Source organism: Schistocerca cancellata, chromosome 9 (genome assembly GCF_023864275.1).
Source record: "Schistocerca cancellata isolate TAMUIC-IGC-003103 chromosome 9, iqSchCanc2.1, whole genome shotgun sequence".
Lineage (NCBI taxonomy): Eukaryota > Metazoa > Arthropoda > Insecta > Orthoptera > Acrididae > Schistocerca > Schistocerca cancellata.
The window spans coordinates 494946542-494963135 of NC_064634.1; the positions used below are offsets into that span (position 1 = coordinate 494946542).

At 46.8% G+C, this 16594-nt stretch overlaps 1 protein-coding gene across 3 annotated transcripts in view; it reads left to right on the plus strand.

Moving 5' to 3' along the window:
• Nucleotides 1-16594, plus strand: part of LOC126100204 (microspherule protein 1) — a 154531-nt gene that overhangs the window by 27471 nt on the left and 110466 nt on the right. For all 3 annotated transcript variants that reach the window (XM_049910765.1, XM_049910764.1, XM_049910766.1), the window contains one exon: nucleotides 7444-7679. In XM_049910765.1, coding sequence (XP_049766722.1) covers nucleotides 7444-7679 — 236 coding nt within the window. The remainder of the gene's footprint in view (nucleotides 1-7443; nucleotides 7680-16594) is intronic.

Genomic DNA, 16594 nt, shown 5'->3' on the forward strand with positions numbered 1-16594 from the left:
ACACGTGTCCCACCTTCCAAAATAAATTAATTTTCTTCAGCAGTCTGTGATCATCATTGTTATGACATCAAGTTGAACAAATATATTTCAAGGGCGACACAATACATGTAAGTCACAGATCAAGTAAACAAAGTAAGACGTGTGTACACTTTAACAGTCAAATCCGAACTGAGTCTGAGTCTAGAGGCTGCTGGCTGGCTGGCCGCTTAGGTGGCGCTGCTGCTGCATGGCTGGCAGACAGCGCCACATGTAGAGGATGCGCGTAACTGCGCGACGGCACTTTGAAAGATCGGCGAGTCACAACACCTTTCCCTCCTTTGAAGTTTTTGCACATGTCTTGATGGAGTTAGCCTGTAGATTGCTAACGTCCATAGGTGTTGTTTGACTGGCCGTAAAGTCTCGAGGAGGAGGCTTCCCGTCCGGACGGAAGTGTCCCTGATGATAACAGGTAGAAATGACAGGAGACTTGGGGGTCGCATCTGCTGGGGCCCCGTGCACCATTCTGCCCGTTGCGGCAAGTCTGGTTGTTATAACAGGAGACATGGGCGATGTGTCCGCATCCGTAGGAGAAGGAGGCGAGTAGAGTTGTTCCGCCAGATGGTGGTCATCTGGATTCCTGCATTGGCACGTCTCCTGTTGGCGTCAGTTCTTGTGCTGGCACTGAGATGATGGTGAGAGGACAGCGTTGTGAGTAATGAGAGATTCCAGGAACCCCAGCATCGGGTAGAGCTGAAGGTGGTGTAGCGGCATCTGGAACAGGCATTGTCGGCACACGAGGCCGAAGCTGGTCCGAATGACACACTGCAACACCCGTGTCCACCTGGATTTCATACAGGTGTTGGCCACGGTGTCATAAGATGTGGCCAGGACTCCATTTTGGCCGCCTGCCATATTCCCGTACCCATACAAGGTCGCCGGCGGTGAACCGGCCATGCGAAGGCACCCGCGGCCCTGAGGTGGAAGGCCGCAGAAGATGTAGTAGCATGCGGGGCTGTTGGCCATGTAAGAGCTCAGCCGGGCTGTGGTCGCCCATGGGGGTGAAATGGTAAGAAGCCAGAAATTGGAGAACCGCATCATCAGCAGCAGAAGAAATCAGGAGTTTCCTCATCTGAGCCTTAAATGTGCGGACCAGAAGTTCAGCCTCACCGTTTGACTGTGGATGGAACAGAGGGGCCGTGACTTGCATGACACCGTGATGGGCACAAAAATCCGCAAAATCGTAAGAGGCAAATTGCGGACCATTATCAGTAACAAGAGTAGAGGGAAGGCCTTCCAAAGGGAAAATGCGAGCTAGAGCATTTGTGGTTGCCGCGGTGGTAGGCGACGTGCAACGGACAATGAAAGGAAAGTTAGAGTAGGCGTCAATAACGAGAGGCCAATAAGTACCTAAAAAAGGTCCCGCGAAGTCAGCACGAATACGCTCCCAGGGCTTCTCAGGCGAAGGCCACGGTGACAAAGATGACTTCGGGGCGGCGGCCTGTGATGCACAAGGGCCGCAGGCAGCGACAATGTGTGCGATTTCAGAGTCGATGCCGGGCCAGTACACATGACGGCGCGCCAGAGATTTTGTGCGAGAGACACCCCAGTGCCCTTGGTGAAGGAGGCGCAATACCGAAGCACGGAAAGACGCAGGTACCACAACACGCGCGAAGCATTGTCGGTGGAAAGGAGGATAACACCATCCTTAGCCATGAGGCGGTAATGCAAAGCGTAGTAGTTCTGCAACGGATCAGAAGTCTTAGCGGATGGACGATCTGGCCAACCCTTCTGAATACAGTGTAAAACCCGGGAGAGTGTAGGATCAGAACCCGTAGCAGCTGCCAGCCAGTCCCCAGTGATGTGGAACCCGTCCACGCACTTTGTCACTCGCGGTCGCCAACGCCACTAGCCCAACGCCATGTCGGGACGCGGAAAGGGAGGCAAAGTCAAGAGCAAGTTAAAAGTCGCGCTCAAGCAGGGCTGGGCTCCAGTTCCCGGTCGGCAGAATCCACTGCCTCCTGCGCAAGGGAAACTACACCGAGCGCGTCGGCGCCGAGGCGCCCGTCTACCTCGCCGCCGTCATGGAGTACCTCGCGGCTGAGGTGCTCGAACCGGCCAGAAATGCGGCCCGGGACAACAAGAAGACGCGCATCATCCCGTGCCACCTGCAGCTTGCCATCTGCAACGACGAGGAGCTCAACAAGCTCTTGTCGGGTGTCACCATCGCACAGGGTGGTGTCTGCCCAACATCCAGGCCGTTCTGCTGCCAAAAATTGTAGTAACATCAAGTTGAACAAATATATTTCAAGGATGACACAATACATGTAAGTCACAGATCAAGTAAACAAAGTAAGACATTTGTACACTTTAACAGTCAAATCCGAACTGAGTCTGAGTCTAGTGGCCGCTGGCTGGCTGGCTGGCTGGCCGCTTAGGTGGCGCTGCTGCTGTATGGCTGGCAGACAGCGCCTCATGTAGAGGACGCGTGTAACTGCGCGGCTGCACTTTGAAAGGTCGGCGAGTCACAACAATCATTTGTCGGTCCTAAGTACCCTGTGCAACACACAACTTTAACAGAGTTACACTATACACTTATCGATTTGATGTGGAGTAACCCTACAGTATTAGTAGTGTGCTTACTTGACACAGTCACATTCATTAAATATCTAGGCATAACATTTGCAAAGTGATACAAAATGGAATGAGCACATTAGGCTGGCAGTAGAGAGGGTGAATGGTCGACTTTGTTTCATTGGGAGAATATTGGGAAAGTGTAGCTCATCTATAAAGAAGACAGTGTATATAAAACACCAGTGTGAACCATTCTAGAGTACTGATAGTGTGTTTGGGATTTCCACCAGGTCGAATTAAAGGAATACATTGGTGTAGTTCAAAGGTGTGATGCCAGATCCGATCGCCGCACAAGTATTACAGAGTGCTTCGTGAATTCAAATGAAAATTCCTGGAGGGTTGATGATGCTCTTTTTGTGAGGCGTTAATACAGAAATTTAGACAATTGGCATCCAGCATTTGAGGGTGATTGCAGATTGATTCTACTGAAACTGACGTACATTTTTGCATAAAGACCGTGAAAATAAGAAGAGATAAATTGGGGCTCATATGGAGACTTACAGTTGGTCATTTTTCTCTTGCTCTATTTGCAAGTGGATTGGAAAGGAAAGTGACTACTAGTGGCTTGGTGTACTTTCCACCATGCACTGTACAGTGTCTTGTGGATTATATATGTAGATGTAGATATACTTCATGTGCTCTGTCCCTAGGGAAAATTTGCAGAACTAGCTTAGCACCTATTGCTTCACTCACATTGACTGTATGGTCTGCACAGATTTTTTTTTAATCGAATTTTTAGGTTCTTCAGAAATTGTAACACCTTATAAACTCTTCGCACTAGTTAAAGCCACAGAAACATGGTCTTTTTTTGGAGGTTCTTCTGACCAAAAAGCATTTCTGGTACCTCTTGCAGTGTCGGGGGCTAGAATAGACCCGTGGCCTGTACTTGCTTGTCATAAGAGGTGATTAACGGGTGTTTTGCAGCACACTTCGCTGAAGTGTCTGCTTGCTGTAATTAACACACGGGAACACCTCATTGATCACTGCCCACTGTCTCTCCACCCACACGGCTCTCTATCGCATAATGTCCAGTTTAGCGATTGGGAGCTTCGCAGTGCTTTGGCAGAGTGTTGCGATATGGCCCCTGGATCTGACAAAATCCACAACCAAATGCTCAAACATCTTCATACCAACCAACAGCATGAAACATATCCTCATGCTTTTTAATTGCATTTGGCGGAAGAGAGTATTTCCCTCTCAATGTGGGAAGGTATTGTTATAGCTGTCCTGAAACTGGGAAAGGACTCACATATTTTTAACTAACTACCAACCAGTCTATCTGACGAATGGGCTGTGTAAGCTATTCAAACTAGTGGTCAGCAGCAGCTTTGTTGGTGCCTTGAAACTGGAGGGCATGTATCACGATTCCAAAGCAGCTTCCAGTCCACTACATATCACCTGGTTCTTTTGCACTCTGCAGTGTGCAATGCTTTTGCACGTCGCCGACCTCTGATTGATGTGTTCTTTGACCTACTGAAGGCTTATGATACTATCTGACAACATCACGTCCTATCTACACTACATGAGTGGGGTATCAAGGGCAGTTTACCTATTTTTATGCAGAATTTCCAATCACTCCAATTTTTTCGGGTCCAAATAGGTTTGACTCTCAGCATCCAATATGTACAGGAAACCGGAGTCGTTCAAGGATTGGTTCAGAGCATAACACTGTTTGCTATTGCCAGCAGTGGTATTGTAAATGCAGTGGGCCCCACAGTCTGTCTCTCTGTCACTGTATGTGGATTATCCTTACCTGCACTTTGCCCCTGCATCACTGTGCACTGCTGAATACCAACTTCAGGGGGCTGTCTGGAGAGTCCATGACTGGGTATGAATCACAACTATCAATTTTCTCCTGCAAAATCACGAGTTATGCATTTTTGTTGACTCTGGGCTGTGCACCCACTCCCATAAATTTATCTTGGTGACCAGTTACTTGAAGTCATTGAAACTTTCCAATCCTTAAGTATTTTATTTGACCCAAGCTAACTTGGCTACCTCATGTCTGCTGGCTCAAGGCAGCTTGCATGAAGAAGCTGAATGCTTCCGTTTTCTTAGTCACTCCTCGTGGAGTGTGGACCGCACAGTTCTGCGATTTTACAAAGTGCTGATTTTATCCTCCTTGGACTATGGATGCATTGCCTATGGGTTGACAGCACCATCTGTGCTGAACCTACTGGACCCTGTTCACCACACTGGCATGTGGTTGGATGTGGGGTCCTTCCGTATGAGCCCTGTTGACAGCCTCCTGTCGGAAGCCGGTGTCCCACCACCACGCGTTAGACGACAGCAGCTTCTGGCAAGTTATGTAGTCACAATCTGTCAGATGCCTACCCACCTGTGTCACTCAACTCTGTTCCACAACCACCAGTTCAGACTATTTGCGCATCGCCCAAAACTGGGATGACCAGCTGGGATCCAATTCGATAATCTACTGAAGGACCGCCTACAGCCCCTGTTAGTCTGTGTTCCTAGAGCTCTTTTTGGACATCCCCCATGAGCTGCTCCATGTCTTGTGATATAAATTGGCCTCTTTTGTGGCCCCAAGAAGAATGCTGATCCTACCGATCTCCGACACCTGTTTCTTTCAATCCTCCACACTTATTCTAATTCAGTTACCTCTACACAGACGGATCAAAGGTAAACAATAGGGTCGGTTATGTATGCAGGGGGACACGAGAAGAACTCTCTGCCAAGTTCCTGCAGCATGTACACTGCAGAGATTGTTGCCACCTCTCAGGCTTTGCGGTACGTCAAATCCCAGGCCACGACAAACTTTCTGATCTGTAGCGATTCCATGAATTGCTTAAAAGGCATAATCCTGTGCTATCCCAAAAATCTTTTGGTCACCAACATCCAGGACCTACTGGCTGACCTCCACAGCTCTGGAAAGACAGTGATCTTCATTTGGACACCGAACCACATAGGCATTCCAGGAAATGAACTCGCCAACCATCTAGTTAAAGACGCAATTACAGGAGATCAATTTGACATCAGGATACTGGGCACAGACTTAAGATTACAACTTTGATGCAATGTTTTGAGGTTCTGGGAATTGGAATAGCAGGCTACTATGACCCAAAACAAGTTGAGAACGATTAAAGAGTCCACTAACGTGTGGCATACATCTTTCCAGGCCTCTCTGAAAGATGCCATTGTATTGTGTGGAATATACATCGGCCACACAAGAATCACCCACAAGTTCCTTCTGCGTCAGGAAGATCCTCCTCACTGCAGCTGCGCTATTCTACTGATGATAGCACATGTTATCGTCGAGTGCGTCCTGCTGGCCTATCTGCGGCACACTCTCAACTTGCCTACCTCACTAACTCAGATGCTTGCAGATGACATGACAGTCACTACCAAAGTGTTGCATTTCCTGAGGGTGAGCGTATTTTACTCTAATCTATAAGTGTCCTCCATTTCCAGTGTTACGGATTATTGTGGGGACGAGAGCCTCCCCCTATGGCGGGAACCCATCAAGTGACTGCTGGTTGCTTGCTACCCCTCTCACCTTGTTGTGTATTTAGACCCTTTTATGTAAGATGCTGCCTAGGTTATCTCTATTTTCTTTTCCCTATCAAGTTACAACTGCTGTCATGCCCTTTTTAAACTCTTTGGCTTGCTTATATAGCTTGAGCAGCCAAGTCAATTTTTTATTTTATATTATTAGTCCCTTTAAACACATCATCATCATCGCATTTCTGATAGCTGGAATCCGAGGTTTTTGTTAATTTTGCCTTTTGCATTCTTGTGGAGAAATTTCTATAGGAACTTTCATTCTCTAAATCATATTTCTTTAATGAAATACCAATTTTCGTAGATTTACCTTTAAATTTTTATTTAATATAATGAAATATTTTCTTAATAAATTTGATCCTCTATTTCACTGCCTTAGGACGTTGAATTTCCAAAAACAGTGATGGCCATATACATATTTTTATTGATTTTGCTTTAAAAATGGTTTCGTAATGAAATATTTTCATAAAACACTTTTTACCCTATTTCACCCGCTGGGTGACTGAATTTCCAAAAACACTGAAACACACAATTTTTTATTTGTATCCGAGAAGTCAGATACCAATTTTCATAGATGTTGCTTTAAATATACTTTAGAAGTTCTTTAGTAATGACAAAAAAAAAAAAAAAAAAAAAAAAAAACACTTTCATCCACTATTTCTCTTCCATAGGGATAAAATTTCCACACACACTGAAACGTGTATTTCTTTATTTCTGAGTAAGAAAGCGAATAACAATTTTCATGTGTCTACCTTCAAAATTGCGTTAATAGTGGCATATTTTCAAAAAATCTTTCACTCCCTATTTTACCCCTTTGAAAAAGCCCTACAGTATAAGGTAGACACCCTCCCCAAATTTCAAGTTTCTACCCTGGACAGTTTTGGCTGGGCAACGATGGAGTCTTTACGCCAATACAATGGGAGATTCTTCAAAGTGCATAATACACCGAAGTGAGCTTCACGGTTACTCTATCCGTGTGCCGACTCCATAGTAACTCGTTACCCAGCTGGACGCCAAGAAATCTTACACCTGTTTTTGAGTCAGTTGATGACCATTAATATCTACCTCTGTTGCCAAAAGGTTAGAGTTGTAAAGTAGAATGGAATGTAGTAAGTTTTATTTAAAGATAAAAGAGTTACAGGACAACATTGTTTATGTGCAGGTAGTGTAAAACTAGATATATTAAATGCATATTTTGTGTGTTCAGAAACAATTTGTGTTTTCTTTATTCCCTTGCTCCTAAATTGTCACGAAGTTACAAATCTTATGGTCTATCACTCAGGTAAATTCATACTAAAATTTCTTGCATTGCAGAGGCAATGAGTTCTGCTGCGACTACTCCAGCCAGTACTGTCACTCCTTCCTCGACTGTGTCCGTACCACCCGAAAATCGGCAGAGGCGCACGGGTGGCTCGGCCAGTGGACGCACGGGGGGCTCGGCCGGTAGTCGTCGCAATAAGAGGCCGCGTCACTCCCATTCAGTCGCTACGAAGGATCTCGGTCGTTGGAAGCCTACTGATGACCTAGCTCTGATTACCAATGTTCAGCTGGTAAGCACACTTGTATTTCACATAAAAAACACTTCATTTGTTTGTACAGCTTTGTTTTTCTCTAATTACTTTACTAGAAAAGGTACCATCAATTACTTTATAAATTTTGATGAAATCTCTGTTTGTAGAACTATAACTCTTTCAAGAGAAGAGTCATTACTCTTAACCACCAAAGGTAGAATGGGATGGATCTCGAAACTAAAAACGTGGATGTCTCTGTAGACTGGCTTAAATTAGTCGGCATCTGATGTTATGACAACTTCTGTCTGCAGGCGGCCGCTAATGCACTGCAATCTCCGTGTCGATGGAAAATTTCCTCGACCCTTGAGTGGATGCACCCATGTGTAAAGTACACCAATCAGGAAAAAAACATTGATTTGTACCATTCCGTTGTTTTTTTTTATAATGGCAAGCCCACGCCTATTCCTTACTTCTGCTTAAGCTAACACAGTGATAAGTTGTTGTCATACGTGCAACTGAGAGCATGTTGTACAAAATAAACAGCGAGCTAGGTGAGAAAAAATTTACAGACTGTGCCAGAAATGACCCAGATTCCGGCACAATCACACACTGACACAGTTATCTAAGAGATAATCAGTAATCAAACGAGTGGTTTTCATGGATCTGATGCAACTGCTCTGTCTAATACTTCCAGTGGGTTACTAACATGGGCTAACACTTACATGTCACAATGAGAGTTTATTTTATTATTGTTTAATTAAACAGTGATTTAGCTCATATAATGTAAGTATATTAAACTGGCAGTAAACTGTAAATTTGTTTACACACATTTACCTCAGTAACGTAAAGACAGCTATTCTTTACACCCCCCTGCGGGTCTGAGGGTTAGAATAGGCCCGAGGTATTCCTGCCTGTTGTAAGAGGCGACTAAAAGGAGTCTTATGTTTCAGCCTTTATGTGGTGGTCCCCTGTAGGGTTTGACCTCCGTGTTTCAAAATTTTCCTGAAGAGCGATCCAATTGGGGAATGGCGCCTTACATGGTGCATCGTGTCCATTGTGCACTGAGACCTATTGCAGCCTTCGTCCACACAGATCTGCACTTATGCTCATTCTCCAATTGTTGGGCACCCAGGGTGCGTAATTTTCCATCAACTGTGCAGGATCGTTTTCTACGCTGATGATGATAATGGTCTTGTTTGCTTGGTTGCACCTGATATCCAGCACAGTAGCCAGTCCATTGCAGTGGGGCCGCCATGTACCCTGTTGGTTGTAGCCCCCTGACCACACGGGGATCTCGCTGCTGGTGCCTGCACCGTTAACTCCCTACATATGCTGAGGAGTAGGTGACTGTCACCCTGGAGCACCAGGACTCCCAGCAATGGCCATCCTGCCAGGTGGCCTTTGCTGCGGCTGGTTGGCGCCCGTGGGGAGGACCCATTGTTGGAATGGGTGACATCAGGGCGGATGACACGCTATGAAGTGTAGTACATCATCTCTTGCTGGTGGTCAAACACCAGCAGTCTCTTAAGTGTTCACAGGCTCAGTTCAATGCATGGAAGTACAATCCCAAATCATTCCCCTCTTTGGCCGCACCATGAGAGAAACGTCAGGCTAAGGATGGCAGCAGCTCTTATTCTCTCCAGTACCTTGTATGTTTGACAGATGATGGGGAATCTTTCATGACGATGAAGCCTCAGTTTTTTGTTGAGCATTTGGAGGACGAGTTCAGGGAGGTGGAGGGCTTGTCCAAAATGAGATCTGGGTCAGTCTCGATCAAAACAGTATCCTCTGCCCATTCACGGGCGTTACTCGCTTGTGACAATCTGAAGGATGTTTCTGTAACCATCATACCCCATAAGAGCGTAAATGTGGTCCATGGTATCATATTTCACAGGGACTTTCTTTTGCAGTCTCACAAATAGCTGCTTGCCAATTTAGAGCGGGAATGTGTACATTTTGTTCAGCGTGTCCACCGGGGTCTGAGGAATAATCAGGTTGCCACCAGTGCCTTCATCTTGTCCTTCGAGGGTGATACGTTACCCGAGAACATCCAGGTGATGGTCTACTGCTGTGATGTAAAGCCCTATATCCCTCCCCCAATGTGGTGCTTTAAATGCTGGAAGTGCGGCCATATGTCTTCCCGCTGGACTTCCAACGTCACATGCCGAGATTGCGGACACCCATCACATCCCAATACTCCATGTGCCCCACCTCCCATCTGTGTCAACTGCGGAGAGCACCATTCACCTTGCTCGCCTGACTGCAGTATTCTCCAGAAAGAAAGGAAAACCATGGAGTACAAGACCCTGGACTGACTGACGTAAATTGAGGCTAAGAGGAAATTTGAACGCCTACATCCTGTATTTGTGACATTGTCTTACACCGCCGCTACAACAGCTCTAGCCCAATCAGCTCCACCAACCCCAGTCACCTCTCAGAGCCAGAAGACTACACCTGCCGCCAACCATCGGGGATATTAGTCCCCACTTTTGCGCTGGAGAAGCATAAGTCTTCTTCAGCTCCTCTCGATAGGAAGTGGTCCCTTGGGTCACTCCCTTCCCAGGTTTCTGCTAGTGGGAAAGATGACACCTGCCAGTGGCTGAAGAGTCCAAAAGCAGCTGGTCGTAGGGCTTCACTCTCGTCCTCAGTCCTGGCGACTGAATCAGTGAAATTCTCCCATCCAGGGAAGCTCAAGGAGCAGCGAGAGAAATAGTAGATCCCCAAGAGCAAGGGAATTGTGGTGGCACCCACACCACAACTACCTACAAGCTCTGCATCTGTGGATGAGGTGGAGATTCTGGCATTCGTTGAGGACCTAGATCTTGTCGGACCCTCTGACACAGTGGATAAAGACTGCTCAGCCAATAAGTCAGTGCCAGCAGGTGACCTTGAAGTGTAAACTGCCTAATTGAATGTTCCGTGCCTTACCAGTCTCATGATGACACCATCCTCCTGTGGAATTGTGGCAGTTTTTTCCACTGCCTGGCTGAGCTACGGCAACTGTTAAGTTTACATCTGCTTTCTGCATTGCCCTTCAGGAAACCTGGTTCCCGGCAATGCGGACACCTGCCCTCCGCCGCTATAAGGGATATTACAGGAACCGTAGTGACTATAATCGAGTGTCAAGTGCACTTTGCCTTTATGTCCTCAACCCAGTCTGTAGTGAAGCTGTGCCCTTTCACACCCCTCTTGAATCGGTGGTTGTCAGAATAAGGACGATGCAGGAAATAACTGTGTGCAATGTATATCTTCCTCCAGATGGTGCAGTACCGCTGAACGTATTAGCTGTACTGATTTATTAACTCCCTAAACCTTTCCTACTTTTGGGAGATTTTAACGCCCATAACCCCTTGTGGGGTGGTGCCATGCTTACTGGCCGAGGCAGAGAAGTCGAGACTTTACTGTCTCAGTTTGACTTTTGCCTCTTAAATACCGGGGCTGCCACACATTTCAGTGTGTCTCATGGTAGTTACTCAGCCATTGATTTATCAATTTGCGGCCCAGGACTTTTGCTATCTGTCTACTGGAGAGCACATGACGACCTGTGTGGTAGTGACCACTTCCCCACCTTCCTGTCACTGCCCCAGCATCAGGCACATGGATGCCTATCCAGATGGTCTTTAAACAAGGCAGACTGGGAAGCTTTCACCTCTGGTGTCACCGTTGAGTCTCCCACACACGGAAACTTCATTTTGGTGGTTGAGCAGGTGACTACAACAGTCCTTTCTGCAGCAGAAAATGTGATCCCTAGCTCTTTAGGGTGACCCCCGGCGAAAGGCAGTCCCTTGGTGGTCGCTGGAAGTCGCTGAAGTATTTAAGGAACCTCGGTGAGCTCTACAGCGGCATAAGCAGCACCCTTCCCTGGAGCACCTCATAGCCTTTAAATGGCTCCGTGCCCGTGTTTGTCAACTTATCAGAGGCAGCAGGAGTGTTGGAAGAGATACGTCTCGACCATTGGGTGTCATACATCATCTTCCCAAGTCTGGGCAAGGATCAAACGTGTTTTCGGCTACCAGACCCCAAACAGGTGTTCCCGGTGTTAACATAAATGGAGTGTTATCTACCGAGACAATTGCGATTGCCGAGCACTTTGCTGAGCACTATGCTTGAGCCTCTGTGTCGGACAATTACCACTCTCGTTCACTACACGCCACAGTGCCCCATTTACAGAGTGGGAGCTCCTCAGTGCCCTTAGACATTGCCCCAACACAGCTCCTGGACCAGATCAGATCCACAGTCAGATGATTAAACATATCTCATCTGACTACAAGCAACATCTCCTAGTCTTCTTCAACCAGATCTGGTGTGATGGCGTGTTACCATCACAATGGCAGGAGAGCACCATCATTCCAGTGTTCAAACCTGGTAAAAACCCACTTGATGTGGATAGCTATCAGCCCATTAGCCTTACCAATACTCTTAGTAAGCTGCTGGGACGTTGCAAAAACAGACATAATGTCTGCAGGGATACTGCAATCACTTTTTTATGCAATGTTACTTATAATCCGCCTTGATTACAAAATATTAATTCACATGACTGGTTTAGGTTCCTCTAGAACCATCTTCAGATCTGAAATGACAATGATACTAATTTACTATTTTACAAATGCAAGCCTATTTCGTCCTATCTGATCAACATCAAATGTACCAGAACATACCTGCAAATTTCGGTTACAGGAGTAACCCGTTCACACTCGGCAACCTTCACATGCTGCGTCACATTAAATTTGTTGGCAGAATGCACCTCACTTATATTAATTATAAAACTCTTACCGACTGGTGGCTTCTGGTACATTTGTTACATTACATATGCACATACTGTATTTAGTAATGTAACAAATGTACCAGACACCACCTAGAGGAACTGAAATCTGTCATGTGAATAAATATTTTGCAATCAAGACGGATTATAAGTAACACTGCTGGAACATATGATGTGTCAGCAGTTGGGTTGGGTCGGGTCCTGGAGTCACGTGGCTTACTGGCTCCATGTCTGGGCAGCTTCCGCCAGGGTCGCTCTGCCACTGATAATCTTATGTCCCCCGAGTCTGCCATCTGAACAGCCTTTTCCAGATGCCAACACTTGGGTTGCCGTCTTTTTTTTTTATTTACGAAAAGTGTATGACACGACCTGACGACATCATATCCTTGCCACTTTATATGAGTGGGCTCTCGGAGGCCCCCTCCCATTTCTTTTATCCAAAATTTCCTGTTGCTTCGTACTTTCTGTGTCCAACGTAGTGACTCCCATAGTTCCCCCCATATCCAGGAGAATGGGTTCCCGCAGGGCTCTGTATTGAGTGTATCTCTATTTTTAGTGGGTATTAATGGTCTAGCAGCAGCTGTAGGGCCGTCCATCTCACCTTCTCTGTATGCAGACGACTTCTGCATTTTGTGCTACTACACCAGTACTGGTGTTGATGAGCGGTGTGGACAGGGAGCCATCGACAAGCTGCAGTCATGGGCTCTAGCCCACAGTTTCTAGTTTTCGGCTGCAAAGTCGTACCATTCATCCAGAACCAGAACTTTACCGTAATGATGATCCACTCACTGTAGTGCAGACATATCTATTTTTAGGACTGGTTTTCGATGCCTGATTTACATGGTTTCCTCAGCTTCGTCAGCTTAAGCGGAAGTGATGGCAGCACCTAAATGCCTTCTGCTGCTTGAGCAACACCAACTGGGGTGCAGATTGCTCTATGCTGCTACAGCCCTTGTTCAATCCCGCCTTGACTATGGGAGTCTGGTCTATGGTTCGACGGCGCCCTGAGCATTGTGTTTACTCAACCCAGTACACCTCTGTGGCGTTTGCCTAGTGACAGTGGCTTTTAGGACAAGTCTGGTTACCAGCATCCTTGTGGAGGCCGGAGTCCCTTCATTGCAGGTTAGGCATGCACAACTGCTTGCCAGTTACGTTGCACACATTCGTAGTTCTGCGCATCCAAATTACCATCTCCTATTCCTGCCCACGGCGGTTCACCTCCCGCATTGGCACCCCAGATCAGGGCTTCCATTTGCAGTTCGTGTCCGCTCCCTTCTTTCCGAACTGGAGTCCTTGTGTTTACCACCTATACTTGAGGTCCAGTCACTTACACCTCCACGGTGTTCATCTAGGCCGTGGCTTCGCCTTGACCTTTCACGTGGCCCTAAGGACTCGGTTAACCCCACGCTCTCCGCTGTCACTTCCTCTCGATTCCCGATATGTACTGAGGCTATGAAGTGGATATTACACTTCCATAAAGGACATATTTAACAGCATTCCTTGCCTGATGGCTGCAGTGTTTTCACTGCCGAGCTGGTGGCTATATCTCGTGCTCTTGAGCACATCTGTTCATGCCCTGGAGAGTGGTTTCTTCTGTGTACTGACTCCTTGAGCAGCCTACAAGCTATCGACCATTGCTACTCTCGTCATCCCTCGATAGCGGCCATCTAGGAGTCCATCAGTGCCCTGTAACGGTCCAGTCGTGTTTGTCTGGACCCCAGGTCGTGTCGGAATCCCAGGCAACAAACTTGCCAACAACCTGGCAAAACAGGCTACACGGAAACCTCTAATGGAGATCGACTTCTCTGAAACTGACCTGCATTCGTGCCATTAAGGAGACTACGAATGTGGGGAAGACCTACACGCGGGCCTCTCGCAGGGACTCTGTAGTTCTCTATCGGTGACACTTGGCTACCTCCTGCGCCGTGATGACCCACCTCAGTGTCGGTGTGTCACCCTGCTGACAGTGGCCCATATCTTGGTGAGCTGTCCTTCTTTGGCTGGCCTGTAACAGACTCTTGCATCACCAGACTCATTGCCATTAATTTTAGCTGACAACACCTCACATTTTATATGTGCAGTGGGTTTTATCATTCTATAAAAGTTTTCATGCATGGCCTTTGTCCATGAATTCTCCACTGTAATGCTTTTAGGCTGGATGTTTTAATGTATTTCAGAGTGGCTGGCTTTTCCTTTTTATTCTTGTGGTCTTCCAGCCACGGTCATCTGCTCTTTTGTTCTCATCCCTTCTACCTGAATTGTGCTTCTCTCTGTGGTTTTGTTTTCCTGTCTTGTCCATAATAGTGTCGGTTGTCCTCCTGTTGTTCTTCTGGTTCTTCCATTCTCCTGTTATTGTGCTGTATGCCTCCTTTCTATTCTTCTTTCCCTTGTGTAATTATTTTACCATGAACGAGGGACTGATGACTTCGCAGTTTGGTCCCTTCTCCCCCTCCTTTAAACCAACCAACCAACCTTATGTTCTTTACATGTGTACGAAGTACACTACGCTCCTGCTCGTGTTATGGGTAATGGTGCACTCGCTCTAGGGTTGAAATGTACCACAAAAGTCATCTGAAAAATAGGTAGTTCACCTATGGTATATATATATATTTTAAGGGGGGGGGGGGGCACTTCCCTGTTCATGACACAGTTTCAAACTTATCCACAGACTCAGGTAACTGAAACCACACTGTGAGCAGCAGCACCAGTGCATGATGGGAGTGGCGACTAGGTACCTTGTACAAAAACAGATCTCCCATGCCTTATCTTTCTAGTCTCTCACCACCTCCCACAGTCTCACTGTCTGGCCACAGAGGAGCATTCCACTCATAACTCAGTGCCACCCAGGATGGAGCAACTGAATTACATTCTCCGCCAAGGTTTCGATGACCTCTCGTCGTGCCGTGAAATGAGAAATGTCTTGCCCACTATCCTTCCCACCCCTCCCACAATTGTATTCCACCATCCAGCAAACCTACACAATATACCCGTGCATCATTACACAACCCCTGCTCCCAACCCCTTACCTCTTGGCTCATACCCCTAATAGACCTAGACGCGGCTCATACCCCTAATAGACCTAGATTCAAGACCTATCCCGTACATCCTCCCAACACCACCTAATCCAATCCGGCCACAAATATCACCTATCCCACCAAAGGTCGGGCTACCTGTGAAATCAGCCATATGATCTACGATTTAAGCTGCAACCACTGTGCTGCATTCTATGTGGGCATGGCAATCAACAAGCTGTCTGTCTGCATGAATGGCCATTGACGAACTGTGGCCAAGAAACAAGTGCAACACCATGTTGCTGAACACACTACCAAGCATGACTTCCTTTATTTCAATGACTGCTTCACAGCCTTTGCCATATGGATCCTTCCCACAAACACCAGCTTTTCTGAATTGCGCTGGTGGGAACTTTCCCTGCAATACATCCTATGTTCCCATAACCCTCCTGGCCTCAATCTCCGTTAGTCACTGTCCTCACCCATCCAGCCTAATCCCTGTTCCCATTCCAGCACTACACAGCCATCATTCCACCATAACATCCAGTCTTTTTACTTCTGTCCTTTTCCAGACTCCTCTCCCTCTCTCCCCACCTCTCCCCTCTCCCCACCTCTCCCCTGCCCTCCGTCTAATGAGCGGCACTATACTAGCTGTCACCTCTACCATTCTATCCATCCCCCTTCCCACCCCAGCCTCCTCCTTACCCTCACCCAGTCGCCACTCCCATCATACACTGTTGCTGCTGCTCGCCGTGTGGTTTCAGTCGCCTGAGACTGCAGTCGTGTGTGTGTGTGTGTGTGTGTGTGTGTGTGTGTGTGTGTGAAGGCCTTACTGGCCTTACCTTTATTTATTTTTGACAGTCTTTTTGTTGTGCCTATCTGCAACTCAACATGTCCGCTATATGGTGAGTGGCAACTTTCCTTTTCATAATACTGTTACATTCCATCCTGGATTTTCCATTGTTTGAAAAATCATGTGAAAATTCACGCATGGTATAGATCTGTCTAAGATCTTCTAGTGTGTCACAAACCTGTTGTCAATTTTTAAGTAGGGCTAGAGTTATGTATTTTCTTGAAATGGTTGAAATTTTCTCATCAGGAAAAAATCCTGCTTAAGAACTTGGAGGTATAGCACTTTGCACAACGTCCATAGCAACACAGTGGGAGTTGACTGTGGCAGT